This window comes from Epinephelus moara, chromosome 3, assembly GCF_006386435.1.
Source record: "Epinephelus moara isolate mb chromosome 3, YSFRI_EMoa_1.0, whole genome shotgun sequence".
NCBI lineage: Eukaryota > Metazoa > Chordata > Actinopteri > Perciformes > Serranidae > Epinephelus > Epinephelus moara.
In genome coordinates, this window is record NC_065508.1 from 39,665,360 (window position 1) to 39,681,197 (window position 15,838).

Sequence of the window (15,838 nt, forward strand, 5' to 3'; positions counted from 1 at the left end):
TTCTGTTGTATGTTTGTGCTCCATAGATTTAATTGCAAACTACAACTGTTTAGTAAGTTAAAGATGCGTTGCTGCTAACGACAGCTTGAAGTGGCGATGAGGTCTTAAAGTTTTTTTGGAAGGTCTTAAAAAAGTCTTAAAAAGGTATTGAAATTAACTTCAGGATTCCTGCATATACCCTGTATTAACTCCACGTGTTAGCTGCTAGCATAATGTTACAAACCTGGGGCCTCATTTATAAAGCTTGCTTCCGCAACAAAACGGGGCTTGAAAGTGGCGTACGCCACTTACCACGCAGAGGTTGTGATTTATAAAAATAAACTTGTGCGCACCTGTAAGCAAACTCTGAGTCATGCGTGCGCACATTTTGGAAGACACTGGGAAGTGGCGATGGGGTGGAGAAGTGGAGTCATATTTTTATTGATGTCTCACACAAATTTAATGTCACGCTATATCCACCTTAGATCCACGTTATCATTGAAATTAAATCCAGCAGCCTTATTTTGCGCTTGGAGTGAGTGGTAATTGTTTGATAAAAACGTTGTAAAATCCAACTCAAATCCTGAATTGAAATTCTTTCTAAATATGTATTTAATCTGCACTGCCTCTAACATCTCATTGTCCACTCTGTGAGCGCAGGAGGGGGAGAGGATGGTGCAACTGCATGGAATATATTTATTTAGCTAAATATTTCCAGTGCATTTATCATGTCTCGAAATACAGCCATTAAGCACAACTGTTACACTCACTTCATCAGCCCTACTTAGACATGTGCTGTTCATGACAAAACCGGCATGAAGAAACGTGTTCGCCTATTACACTTTCATCTTTGAATAGTATTTCAAATTACACGTTGTATTTTGGGACAGGGATACTATTGCTTCATGCTGTAATTCAGGCCGGGTGTCTGATCAGACTAATTGCCATAAACTTATAAATACTGCGGTGACCCTCGTGCGTAATTGCGCAAGTTGGCACTGTCCGTGCAGTCCCACAGACACAGCTGACAGCATCAGCAGCGTTGATGTGTTGCCACTTATTTTCGCTTTCTTTTATTAGTGATCCCGCTGCTGTGGCCTCCAAATAAAATCTTTCTTCAGTCCTCCACCTCCCGTTAAAGGGTCTCGAGCTCAGTCTCGGAGAAATTCCGTTTTGGCGGCTTATTTATATGCAGATCGCATTCATGAGGTGATTTGCATGACCATTTATGGTTGAACTAGGGCGTGGAGAGGGCGGAATATGAGGCGGATCTGGGTGCGCACAACTCCAGGAGGACTGTGATTTATAAAGAGAACATTGCGTGCAAGTGTGCGTGCGCACGGTTTTATAAATCAGATTATTTTTTTTGGCACTTTCGCAAGGTGTTTTGACAAATTACTAGTGTTGCCGCCTTTATACGCAAAACATTTGTCACACATGTGACAACGCGCTGTCTGCATCAACTCTTGTAATGTAAAGCCACACTTTTGACCGTTTGGCTCTCTCCGCCATCGTTATCTATCTATAGGTAGGCTGCGAGCTTGAGTTGGTGTATGCGCTGTCTTGTGTGCGCGTGTGTGTGTGTGTGTGTCACTGGAACAACAGCCCCGCCCCCCTGCTCTCCACTCACACACAGCAGGCAGCCAGGGTGAGCGACACAGATCTCTCGTCTTCAGGGAGAATAGCGAAAATTATGATACAATGATGGATAATTGACGGAGTTGGTGAGATAAATGTGCAAGATAACGTTTATCTTGTTAAAAAAAAAAAAAAGCGACTGCTTCAGTACCGATAGCGGAACCGTTAAGGTCAGAGCTTATCAATACTGCGGTCTTGAAGAATGTAGCCCCGGGGCTCGTTCAGTACCGGAGTTCAGTACCCATCCCTAACTGTCCACAACCTTTGACAATAGAAATGCAAAAATAACCATTTACTTTACTTTACTTTATTTGTTTATTTGAAGAGGACCGTGCATATTAATGAACAATCGGTACAAATACATTACGTCATGTAAATATGCCGGATTTAGCTAGAAGCTAATTTCCATCCGTAGTCCTCACATTTAAAAGACAGACAGACATAAATAAATAACATAAATAACAGTTAAATCAACAACATATGAAGTGCACAACAATATTAACAGCAGTTATACAGTAGATTCAACAAGGGGCTACAGTAGAGAACTGTATAAGAGGGCTGATCAGTGATTCATTCATGGGTGCAGATTTGATGAGTCAATAGCCATCCTTTAAGCTGTTTTTTAAAAGTAGTGAGAGTGGGACTGTCTTTGAATGAGGTTGGGAGACCGTTCCAACCTATACTGCCCTTTACAGTAAGGGAATTTTGGCCTATAGAGGTTCGTCTGAACTGCACCTCGCAGTCCCCTTTGGAGGCAGATCTGGTACTGAGCGTGTTGTCTCTCCGTTTAAAAAAAAAACCTCCAACGGGTGAGGAGCCAGCCCGTTGAGGGTTTTATAGATGAGGCAGCTGTATTTAAAAGTTTTTAAATGTTCAAAACTCAATAAATTGTACCTTGCAAGAATTGGACAGTGATGTGAGGAATATGTTTTTTTGGTGAATACCTTGATGGCTTTTTTGTAGAGTTGTTCAATTGGTTTCAGTGTGGTGACTCCAGCAAACGACCATATCACAAAACAGTACTCAATATGAGACAGAATCATGCAGTGGAGATAAGATTTAGCAGCATCAGACGAGATGAGGGGCCTGATTTGTTTAAAATTTTGCAGGCTGAATCTTATCGTGTTGGCCACTTTTTTGATGTGTTTCTAACGGTAATGAATGAGCTGTGCAGAGCTGAACTGAATTGAACAGGACTGCTTGGTGGAAAGGCCCTGTGTAAGGCCCTGTGTCCACTGAAGCGTTTTGGTTTTTTTTTGCTGAAAATGGCAGGTGCTCTTCAGGAAATGCCCAGCTGGGAGCATTTTAGAGTGCTTTGGAGGTGCTACATTTTTTTAGCTCAGATGCTTTGTTTGCATGTGGTTGCTATGATACAGGATATCCGCTGAAGTAAACATGTCAGGCCAGGTCTCCTTTGAAACTTGAGATTGTTGATCTCAGCGGGACTTACCTGTTTAAAAATGGGTTAAATGAAATGTCGGCACAGGGTAGAGTACTTGCTTTCGATTAGGGGAAGGCTGAAACATGCAGGGACAGAGGAGGGACCTGCCGGTCTGTGTGGGTTCATGAGAGGAAACATAATGTATACACTGTATATAACAGATATCTCCCCCACTGTTGCACTTCAGTACTTGTACATGTAAGATATGGCGATTGTCTCGGTATTTCTCTCTTCTCCACTGTAATTGAACGGCTAAGGTGATAGTGACAAGCGCAGTATTTTTAGCCAAAGTTGAACATTTTTCAACTGTGGATGCTCAGAAAATAAATACCTTACTGACAGCGCTCAGCACAGTTTGTAGCACAGTGGAAATACGCCATGCTCCCATTACAGAGCATTATAAAAATATGCCAGCCTCAGCAAAAATGCTTTGGTGGACATGGCCCCTAAGTACTCTCTGAAAAGGTCAGTCTAGGTGATTTTTTTTAAGACTAACTGACTCGAGTTCAGTAACTTGTTCCACCAGCGAGGGAGTACACAGGACAAGAGCTTGAGTTAAGATGTCCTGCCTCGCAGTGCGGTACGACTAGTTGTAGTTCATTTACACGTTGTTGCAACTAACAAGACACATAAACCTGGGTTCAGGTAGTTGAGCTCTGTGCAAGTGGAAGTGAAACATGGAGTAACGACCTGTTTTTGGCTGGTTGTACAGTATTATAGTACATGTACTTATTTACTTTACACTACAGAATCAAAACACATTTTAACTATACGAAATGTATAGTGTTTTAAATTTGAAGAACTTTGAGTGTTAATACTTTACATCCACCTCAGCGATTTTATCTCAGTCTCTGACATTGATGAAAGTTCATGGAAAAAAATCAGCAGACAGTAGGTACAGACTTGAGGTCTCAGTAGCCAAGGTTACAGTATTGTAACACATGTCTGTTAGCACAGGCAGAGCCCTCTCCTTGAATCTGTGGGTGATGCTCTCCTCGAATCACGAGCATCCATTCACCAGCTGAAATTTGTGTAAATGTAGCTTGCCAATCAAGACATGCCTCCCTGAAAATGTGCAGACCCTACAGTATATAAGGGAGTATCAAAACCCTGTTTGACATCCTACACCCTTTTCAGCAAGTGGCATAGGAGCGACAGGTCTCCATGGTAGAGAGCTCCACTTATGCCAATAGAACTAGAATTACAGTATTGTTCTGCCCTCTATTGGACTCTTTGGGTACAGTGGGTGGAGCCCAATGAATGAACACCCAATCATGACAAAACACTGACCCAGCCACACTGACCCTCACCTGCCTACTTCTTTATATCCTAGGCCACAGCAGTGAAGAAGTAGGGGACCCGTGCCAAGGTGGTAAGCAACAGAATTCTATGGAGCTATGATCTAACCCTGCAAGGGTCAAAAGACAAGCAATAGACATCCTGGTCATCAAAGAGCACAGGAACATGAAGGTGTATCATTTTCACTGGGGAGTCCGGTGCAACACAGCTGACATACACCCAACCCTTTTGACCAATCCTGTGTTATTCTAGGGAACACAGACCCTGAAAAGGAGCCTTACATGTCCAAGAGATAGAACCATATGAGTGGGAAAAACAAAGATTCTGCAGTACATACACACGTGGACAAAATTGTTGGTACCCTTCTGTTAAAGAAAGAAAAACCCACAATGGTCACTGAAATAACTTCAAACTGACAAAAGTAATAATAAGTAAAAATTTACTGAAAATTAACTAATGAAAATCAGACATTGTTTTAGAATTGTGGTTCAACAGAGTAATTTTAAAAAACAAAGTAATGAAATGCCTGATGAAGGTCACACCGACCGAAACGTTGCTTAAATAAAATGAAAATAAGAGAGTGAGACAGTGTGCGGGAGCCTTTTTTGATTTTTAAAAAACAAAGTAATGAAACTGGCCTGGACAAAAATGATGGTACCCTTGAATATTTTGTTGCGCAACCTTTTGAGGCAATCACTGCCATCAGGCGATTTCTGTAACTCTCAATGAGACTTCTGCACCTGTCGACAGGTATTTTGGCCCACTCCTCATGAGCAAACTGCTCCAGCACTGCTCCAGCAATGTTTCAGCTCCCTCCACAGATGTTCAACAGGATTTAGATCAGGGCTCACAGAAGGCCACTTCAGAATAGTCCAATGTTTTGTTCTTAGCCATTCTTGGGTGTTTTTAGCAGTGTGTTTTGGGTCATTATCCTGTTGGAGGACCTATGACCTGCGACTGAGACCAAGCTCTCTGACACTGGGCAGCACGTTTCGCTCCAGAATGCCTTGATAGTCTTGAGATTTCATTGTACCCTGCACAGATTCAAGACACCCTGTGCCAGATGCAGCAAAGCAGCCCCAGAACATTACTGAGCCTCCTCCATGTTTCACAGTTGGTACAGTGTTCTTTTCTTTGTATGCTTCATTTTTGTAACTGCGAACATAGAGCTGATGCGACTTGCCAAAAAGCTCCAGTTTTGTCTCATCTGTCCAAAGGACATTCTCCCAGAAGCTTTGTGGTTTGTCAATATGCATTTTGGCAAATTCCAGTCTTGCTTTTTTATGATTTGCTTTCAACAGTGGTGTCCTCCTCAGTCGTCTCCCATTCAGTCCACTTTGGCTCAAACAGCGACTTGTCAGTTTACTCTCGTTGTCTTGTGTTGCGAATCAAACGCACCCGGAAGCCGTGCATGCGCAATACCTCCCCTCCTTTCCTCTTTTCACTCCACGAGCCAGTCAAGTAGGTGAACTACAAGCAATGCGAGGGGCAGGTGATCGCGGAAGATTTCAAAAACAGAGTGCGGAAAATGGCAGAGGGAGAGCGAGAGAGGTGTGTGTATGTGTCTGTCTGTCTGTCTGTCTGTCTGTCTCTGTGTCTGTGTGTGTGTGTGTGTGTGTGTGTGTATGCGTGCGTGCGTGCGTGCGTGCGTGCGTGAGTGAGCGCATCAGGGCCGAACTCCACGTGCGTGATACAGAGAGCAGAGGAGAATTTTAAACGCGCATGTTGTTGTGTAAACAATATAAGTCATCACGTGCGCCGCATAATCGTTTGCATAATTGTGATATCAATTTTGATCAAAATAATGGTGGAGATGGTCTTATAGCCTTTACCTTTAACATGCTTGTCTATAATTTTCTTTCTAATCTCCTGCGACAACTCTCTCCTTAGCTTTCTGTGGTCCATGTTCAGTGAGGTACACACCATGATACCAAACAGCACAGTGACTACTTTTCACCCTTCAAATAGGCAGACTGACTGATTACAAGTTCGAAGACACCTGTGATGCTAATTAAAGGACACACCTTAGTTTAACATGTCCCTATGGTCAAATTATTTTCAATCTTCTCTAGGGGTACCATCATTTTTGTCCAGGCCAGTTTCATTAGTTTGTTTTTTAAAATTATTCTGTCGAACCACAATTCTAAAGCAATGTGTGATTTTCATTAGTTAATTTCAGTAAATTTTTATTTATTATTACTTTTGTCAGTTTGAAGTTATTTCAGTGACCATTGTGGGTTTTCTTTCTTGAACAGAATGGTACCAACAATTTTGTCCATGTGTGTATGTCTTCAACACTTGCCACACCTAACAAGGCCTCAGACATTGCCACACCATATGTACCGTGTGTGCAGACCACAGCGGGAGGGCCCTTTACTGCTTCCTGTAGGGCAGGGGCAGGGCGTTTCTGGGATAGGGCCTTATTGGTCACACTATCCCAAAAGCACACAAACACGAGTCATACATTTTACATGAAGGACCAACGTAAAAACTGGGCAGAGCAGTTGAAATTTTGCCTCCCTGTTGCCTGCATAGGGTGAAAGACAAAAGGATGTAACTGTATAACGCTTGTCATGTCTCAGCCCTCCCAGTTGCCAGATACTCTGAAATGAAAGGCTGACTGATGGGAGGCTGATAAGCAACGTTCCAAGCCTTGGTAAGGCTGGTAAGGGCTGTGAACGCATCACCACCAACAGCTGATGGTGTCTCATTGTGTTTAATTCTCTCGTCTCCTGTGGAGATCAGGAGGGAGAGACACTTGTGCGTTTGTTTTATGTATATCAGAGCCGCTACAGTGTCATGCAAAAATTTGGGCACCCCTGGTCAATATTTCGTTTACTGTGAATAGTTGAGTAAGTAGGAGATGAACTGATTTCCAAAAGGCATGAAGTTAAGGATGAAACACGCTTTTCAACATTTTAAGCAAGGTCAGTGTATTATTTTTGTTTTGTACACTTTAAGAGTTAAAAAAAGGAAAGGAGCATCATGCAAAAGTTCAGGTACCCCAAAATATTTGAGCTCTCAGACAACTTTTACCAGGGTCTCAGACCTTAATTAGCTTGTTAGGGCTATGGCTTGTTCACAGTCATCATTAGGAAAGGCCAGGTGATGCGAATTTGAAAACTTTATAAATACTCTGACTCCTGAAACCTTGTCCCATCAATCAGCAGCCATGGGCTTCTCTAAACAGCTGCCTAGCACTCTGAAATCTAAAATAATCTATGCCCACAAAGCAGGAGGAGGCTGTAAGAAGATAGCGAAGTGTTTTCAGGTAGCTGTTTCCTCAGTACATTATGTCATCAAGAAATGGCAGTTAACAGAAACTTGAGGTCTGGAAGACAAAGAAAACATGTCGAGAGAGCTGCTCGTAGGATTGTTAGAAAGGCAAATCAAAACTCCTGTTTGACTGCAAAAGACCTACAGGCAGATTTATCGGACTCTGGAGTGGTGGTGCACTGTTATACTGTGCAGCGACACCTGTACAAATGTGACCTTCATGGAAGGGTCATCAGAAGAAAGCCTTTCCTGTGTCCTCACCACAAAATTCAACATCAGAAGTTTACAAAGGAACATCTACACAAGCTTGATGCTTTTTGGAAGCAAGTCCTGTAGACTAATGAAGTTATAATAGAACTTTTTGGATGCAATGGGCAAAGGTATGTTTGGAGAAAAAATTGTGCAGAATTTCATAAAAAGGACACCTGTCCAACTGTTAAACATGGATGTGGATCGATCGTGCTTTGGGCTTGTGTTGCAGCTAGGGTGACCAGACGTCCCGAAAAATTCGTGACAGTCCCGAGCAGCTGCAGCTGCCCCAAAACCCGAATCCTGCCCTGATTGTCCCGAAAATGACACTAGAGCAGAGTCTGGAGTAGTTATTGCCTGATAAAACATTAAAAACAGATCATGGTGGTTGAGTCGTCCTGCAGCTCCCGCCGGCTGCACATTGGCTGCAGCAGTTTTTACATGAATTATGGGTGTTGTAGTTTTTAAATTGTGTACAGCAGTGGTGATGAAGTAGATGAAAAAAAGCGCAAGTTGCAGCCGCGAGGAGAGGAAAAGCGCAAGCAGCCACAAGGAGTGATTTGCACGTTGCAGTGCAGCCTCTTGTTCTAACTGTTCAAAACTGTTCTACAAACTTGTTCTACAAACTGATCGGCCTGTAATGCATGTACCAGGCGTCTTTTATATTGTTAGCTTTTATTTTTTTATTGAGTTTAAAGAACAAGTGCACTTACACTTATCACTTCCATAAAATAAAATGAGAAATTCGAAAAGAGGAAAAGATTTAAAAAATTGTTAAAATTAAATTAGGGAACTGATCACAGATGTATTGTCTCTGTGTGTTTTTACATCTATTGTTGCTTCAATTTGCAGCTATGCTTTTAATGAAGCTGACATGTCATGACAGTCAAGCATGAATATCATACAGCCTGTGTAGCTGATACAACTTCGCTAGCACCAGAGATTCTCCGTTCCCCGGCGACTCCCGGACTAGTTACCCCACTAGTGAGGAGGCAACGACGGCGGTGGAGAGAGAGGAGGCAGAAGTGGGGAAAGCGGGCAGGCCTGCGGGCTAGGCTAAAGGCTAACCTGTACAAACCAGCACTACCAAGCCTCTTCCTCGCAAACGCCAGATCATTTGTCAACAAGATGGATGAAATCAGAGTGAAAATCATGCCCTACTGCGCGACCATCATCACAGAGACCTGGCTCAACGACAACATACTGGACACAGCCATCCAGCTAGCGGGCCTCTCTGTTTACAGAGCTGACTGCACGAGAGACTCCGGTAAGAGCCATGGGGGAGGACTATGTATTTTCGTGAACAGCAAATGGTGTACAGCTGTGGACATGGTGGAGAGACACTGCTGCCCTGACGTGGAACTTCTGGTGGTAAAGTGCAGACCTTTCTTTTTGCCAAGGGAACTTCCAACTATAATAATCATGGCAGTTTACATCCCCCCGCAAGCTAAGGCTAACTTAGCTCTGGATAAGCTACATGATAGCGCCAGCAAACAGCTCATGGCGCACCCAGACAGTGTGGTCATTGTAGCAAGGGATTTTAATCATGTAGACTTCAAACTGGTCATGCCAAGCATACAGACCACCGATCTGCAGAATAAAACCCACCATCAAAACGGTGCAGGTATGGACTGAGGAAGCCACCTCAATGTTGCAGGACTGTTTTGAAAACACAGATTGGGGTTTGTTTGCTGAGGATGTGAATTTGGATGAATATGCTAGCTCTGTGGATTATATTAATTTCTGCACAGAAAATGTCACAACACAAAAGACAATAGAAGTGTATACTAACCAGAAGCCATGGTTCAGTGCTAATGTGAGAGCACTACTGCAGGAGAGTGATGCAACCTTAAGGTCAGGGGATAAGCAGGCCTACACTGGAGCAAGGGGTGATCTCCGCAGAGGCATCAGGGACGCAAAGCGTGAATACAAACAGCGAAACAGCGCATTGAGGAACACTTCAAGACCAACAACTGTCATATCATTGTAATATATCATATCATTATAATATATATGCATTTATGTGTTATACATATATACACACACACACACACACACACATATATATATACACATACAAATGTATGTATATGTATATATATGTATATATATACATACATACATACATACATACACACACATATATATATATATATATATATGTATATATATATATATACACATATATATAGGAGATGCAATGACTTCAGGTGAAGAAGAACTAGGGAGATGTTAATCTCTCAAGACAGATTCTGCAATCTACATTGTAGAATCTGTCGGCAGCCCTGTGTGAAAGACGACTAGAGAGGGGGGAGAGGGCGGGGCTTTGAGTTTGAACGATGCTGCGCTTTAGCCAATCACAATGGAGGGGGTGCGGTCGAGATGTGCAGGTGTCCCCAGGAAATGTGTACCTACAGGAACAGCAAGCTCCGCGTCCATTGCGACTGCTCCAGTAATGCCGTCTCATCAACGTGAAAAAAACATTTTTTCCAGCGGATGTCTGAGTTACAACATGATGGAGCTAACTGGAGTAGTTTCATGTCGTATCCGACAATGGGAGGCTTTTAACAGATGACGTCCTGATGTTAGCTTTGCTGCTGCTGTTAGCTGTCCCTTTCCGCTGCAGCCACTGATGCTTTCTAGACATCGTGATTTCCCATAACTGAATAAATACCACACATAGCAACACAAAATTGCTTTGCTAGCTTAATCATGTTGTAACTAAGATGTTTGCTGGAAAAAATATTTTATTCACGGACCGTTTATTGAGTTATTACCTTATTTTTATAGTCTATGGTTATAGACAACGCTAACGGCTAACGTTAACAGCTAACGGTTAGCCCAGCTAATCTACGATAACCATATCAATTACGTGCACACAGAAATAGTAACGTTTGTTCAGTCATTGTGTTTATAGACTTAACAAACATCAGATTAGTCTACACGGTGATATAGTGATGTAAAAAATGTGATATATAGCTAAACTCTGCTGGGTTTCTACCCGAAGTATTTGTAAACAACACGGCGATTCCCTGGGGGCACCGCTGGAAGTGAAGGGCGTGAGGCCCCTGCACTTCCGGTCAGTTGAAAAACTCCGGGCTGTGCCTCCAGAGGTAAAGGAAGAAAAAAAAAAAATTTTTTTTTTTTTTTTTTTACCAATGGATTTCCAGATTGGGGAGATACGGACAGAAATTCATATCTTGGTATTTTCAGGCTGAATGGCGATACACAATATATTCCTTCCTCCCTGTCTTATTATTACACTTATATAAATTGAGGAAAAGCCTCTAATCAAGTTTTGCTAATTTGGTAATAAACATATTTTAATTTACATATAGTCTTGAAAATAAAAGTCCCCCGTATTTTGTTAGCCTATGTAAAAACGTTTATTGTGAAGTAGCAAAATAAGGAAATGTTGAGTTTTCGAGCAGAAACTTCACACGCCTTCATTACATTAAACAGTAAAAATAAAGCAGATATGTAAAGTAAAAACAGGACGCAGGAGAGAAACTGCAAACCACAGAGATTCCGTTAGAAGCTACAAAAGTACTGAACACAGAGACTTTTAAAATGCCTTTCTCTCTGGTCTCCTGCAGACAGAGGTGAGTAGAGTCTCACATCACACGGCTTATTTAAGGGGGAGAAACTGGGTCCACTGCGGTCGGCGAGACACCACGGCTGTCTGCCTGAGTGTGGGCGGCCCGGGTTTTGGACCTACTCCGGGGAAGCAGTAGGTGCGCAGCTCGGTGTGACACCGGACGTCTAAACTGATAACGGAAACACAAATCGGCACAACATGGCTTGACTGGACGCAGTTAAAAGTTACAGTGGACAAGGCCCACAGTATTGTACGTATGCTATTGCAGTAACTTCATTCATCCCACAGACTGATTTAGCGTAGCTCCTGCAACATACAGGCCGATGTCACACCATAGACTAATGAACAGACAGATTAAACAGAGTAGCAGCTCTGTGTCTCTGAGTGTTGATGGAGAACTGTTGAGTGAGTGAGGGAGTGGGGCGGAGCTGTGCAGAGTGTGAGAGAGAAGAGATGAACACTGGTATGCGTTATGTGACGCAACTTGACCCTATATCGATATTGATGGTATTGTCTAAATCTATATCTTGCTTGAAAATACATTGATATATATTGTAAAAAATTGATATACTGCCCAGCCTTAAAGTTACAATGTGTAATTTACTTGGTTGTTTATTAGCAAATATCAACTATTGCTTTCATAAATATATATTTACTAAAGTGTAATGCAATTCACATACAAATGGAAGCTTTCTCATAGGCTTAAAATGATCTCTTTATATATACACAGGCAGGGCGCGGTATGCTGGAGGCTGCCTTCTTGCAACGCCATATTTGAATACAGTGGCCGAAAGGGATATATACGCTTCACCTTTTGCGTTTACCTAGAACTTGCCATCACTGGAGACAGTTAAGGTGAAGATCAATCCCGGGCGCTTCTGCGTGAACCTGCTTTGTACTTTTATGATTCTGTTGCACTTTAAATGAAGGACCACACATATGTTTTGCCCCGTAAGAGGGAAACCACGCCACCAAATAAAAGAAAAAGATCAGATAAGCGAGGACGGGACAAAACGCGAGTGAATATTGGCGTTGCTTATTCCAGGTGGAAAAAACTCCTGAAGGAGAAGGACTTCACAAGGGATGTGACGGTTGCCTGCTTTCTGCTAGACAGGTAATTCAATCTGATATTTTAAAATCATTTTGGCTTCATGTTTGCAACTACTTTTCCCTCTCGTCTAAGTTCGAGTGACGGCTAATGTTACGTTTACGTGCTAACGTTATCCTAGCCTTGGCTAACGTTATCCCAGAGCTACAGCTAAATGGTTAGCTTAGCCTACAGCCTAATCTGTTGATTCCTCTCGCGCTGCTGCGAAGGCTGTCACCCTCTCCTCCTCTTCCCTCTGGGTGGCCGAGACACACCTCTTCGCCTGGCCGTTCCTGCACCGCTTCTACCCTCACGCCCCCTTCCTCTCCCTTGTCTTCCTCCTCTCCCTCTCCCTCATCCTCTCCCTCTCCCTCTTCCTCATCTCCCTGTGTCCTGTGGAAGAACACTCTGGAGACGCATATATTATAATCGTACCAACCTATATTTGCCGCACTGTGCCGTGACTATCACATAAACGTGTTATTTTAGCATTACTGTGCTAATGCTCATGTTACCAAAACAATTAGAAATAAAACCCTCCTATCTCACTGGTAAGCTATAACATATCGTAACATGGTTTAGATTCCTAAATAAATATTCACCCCGTCGCTAGATACTTTTGAAAAACTCGAAAAACTCTGCTGTCTGCGCAAGGCTTTTTGTCCTACGATGCCACCATCACTTACCCGACGGGAGGGGTGCGCGAGTGAGCGCTGCAATCTAGAATTTGACCGCTGATGTCACTGTTACTCACCATTTTTACACACTGAGGCTTTAAAAAGAAACCTTATTTTAAGTCTATCTTTGATGCAAAGCTTTGTTAATTAGCAGGAATGTAGCACAATGTGAAAGTGAGAGCAGTGCTCTGTTGATTAAATTCTGGGTAAAAACGTTTGGTATAAATTTATTTATATTCTGTTTCTGGGACAAACAGTGTGAATAAGGACCAGTCTCATTTTGATGCAGATATTTGAACATTAGCAGGAATGTAGCAGAACATGGAAGTGAAAGAAGTGTTGTTTATTTAAATTTGAAAGCACAATTAAAATATTTTGTCCCAAAAAACAAAAAGTAATCATGATAAATAATCATGATCTCAATATTGATTGAAGTAATTGTGATGATCATTTTGGCCATTGTTGTATAGGCCAAACGAACTGCACTGTGGTACTCCCTTATATACTGTGGGGTTTGGACAGATTAGAGAAGGCACATCCTGATTTGCTGGCTACACTTATGCAAATTTTAGTGGGTGAATGTGTGCTTGTGATTGGAGGAGATTATTATCCCTAGAGGCCAGTAGAGGGCAGAGCCTGTGTGAGATAGAGCATGCATTTTTCCTTCTGTTGATGGAGTGCTTTTTTCTCAGGTATTTATCCTGCAGCTGGAGGGACAGAAACATTGGCGTCTCTATAGTCCTACTGTTCCGCTGGCAGCAGAGTACAGCGTGGAGTCAGAGGAGAGGATTGGCAGCCCAACCCATGATATCGTACTGAAGGTACAGCACCCAAACTATACTGTGTACATACACTGACCGATAAATTCAACTAGGGATACACGATAATATCGACGCATCATCTGTATCGATATTAGCCTTATAAGGAAATATCCTTATTGGCCAACATGCCGACTTCTGTCAATAGACAAACTGTTTTATTTTTTTAACTGTCAAAGTGAATATGTACAAAAAATCTGACAAATGACACAGCACAGGTAACAGAACAACATATCTCAAAGATAAACAAGTATGTACGAAGAATATAAATGACAAAAATTAAAACAGATAAACGGAGGATGAAATAAATATGTGTAAAAGGGGATTTATGGTTGTGCGTAGACCCTACGCACGTAGTCAAGCACGTCGCCTACGGTATTGTGAGCATTTTTACTTGTGCAGTGGTGTGTCTGTGTCACTGCAGTTACACCTCTAAAACACTAGTCGGTGACGGAGGTTCCTGGGAAGTGCTGTAAAGTTTAGTGAAGTCAAAACACACATTAAATATGGCTTAATAGAGAAAATTTCAAACACAAGTACACAAATTGGCTTCACTTATAACTCGCAGCATTCACAGACAAACACTTGTGTTAATCGGGACAGATTTTCCCCACAAATACAACATGCTAACGTTATTAGCACAAGTCTATGGCATTTTACATTGTATAAATTAGCCTAGCAACTAACGGTCTTTTCCTCTTCTCATATATAACCAGGGACAACAGTGACATTTAACAATGGCACACAATTTGGCTCCATTACAACTCACAAAGTTCACTGACAAAACAACTGTATTGTACTAAACACGTTTCCAAACAAATACAAAATGCTAACGTTATTAGTGCCAGCCTATGGCATTTTACATTGTATAAATTAGCCTAGCGATGAGAAGAGATTTCGTCTTCTCATATGAAACCTGAATAAATCCCGAAGTATAAATCCCTAAAGGATAAATCACACACAAGACTTCAAATGCTATTTTAGTGGAGGCTTTACTGTCTTAACAATTTATTTGTTCTTATCTGTGAAATAAAAGTAAATAGAAGCTTTGTTTCCACTGAGGGAAATGGTGCCAGTATACAGAATCACACAGGACGTTTGTGTCACTGTGACGTGTAGGACTTACAATGTAGTACGAAATACTGATACTGCTGTGTAAATATAATATTCAGAATCATCATAATGTAATCAGATACCCAAAAAAGTTTGTCATTTCAGTGTATTAACAATGAATCTATGAATAAAACATACTGAACGTACTGTGTCTATAGACACACAAATGGTCACATTAAAGGCACTATGTGTAACAATTTCAGTTGTTCTTTGAGACAAACAAATTTTGCAGTCAAAAGTGTGTCCTTGCACATTTGTATTTACCTCCATCAGCGTATCTAAGTATGTCCTTAAGCTCCGAAATTCTCATTTACATATACATTGCGACTGGTGTTTCATCATGTACGTGCGCCATCTTGAAAACACAGGTACGTACAGGAACATACTTGAGAAATACGGAATCGCCTTTCGTGTTTTCACTTGTCGGTTTCCAGTTTCCGCATGCAGGTAGAGTGACGAAAAGCAACAGCAAGCAGGCTAGTCACAAGTGCCGGTGCATTTGAAAAAAGGCAAAAAGGCAACGTGACCGGCAATTTCAAAAAACGAGGGTCAACATCGGGGTAGCCTTTCCCAGGTGGAGAGAGCTGCTGAAGGAGAATCACAGCTAACAGCGCTGCTAACAGCTGTTAGCCGCATTTAGCGCTGTTAGTGTTGTTAGCGGTT

General features: G+C 42.0%; 1 protein-coding gene across 1 annotated transcript in view; it reads left to right on the plus strand.

Annotated features, from left to right (window-relative positions):
- riox2 (ribosomal oxygenase 2) overlaps window positions 1-15,838 on the plus strand; it is an 87,396-nt gene that overhangs the window by 33,674 nt on the left and 37,884 nt on the right. Inside the window, exon 3 of the mRNA XM_050041068.1 lies at window positions 13,937-14,065. Within this exon, the coding sequence (XP_049897025.1) occupies window positions 13,937-14,065 (129 nt within the window). The remainder of the gene's footprint in view (window positions 1-13,936; window positions 14,066-15,838) is intronic.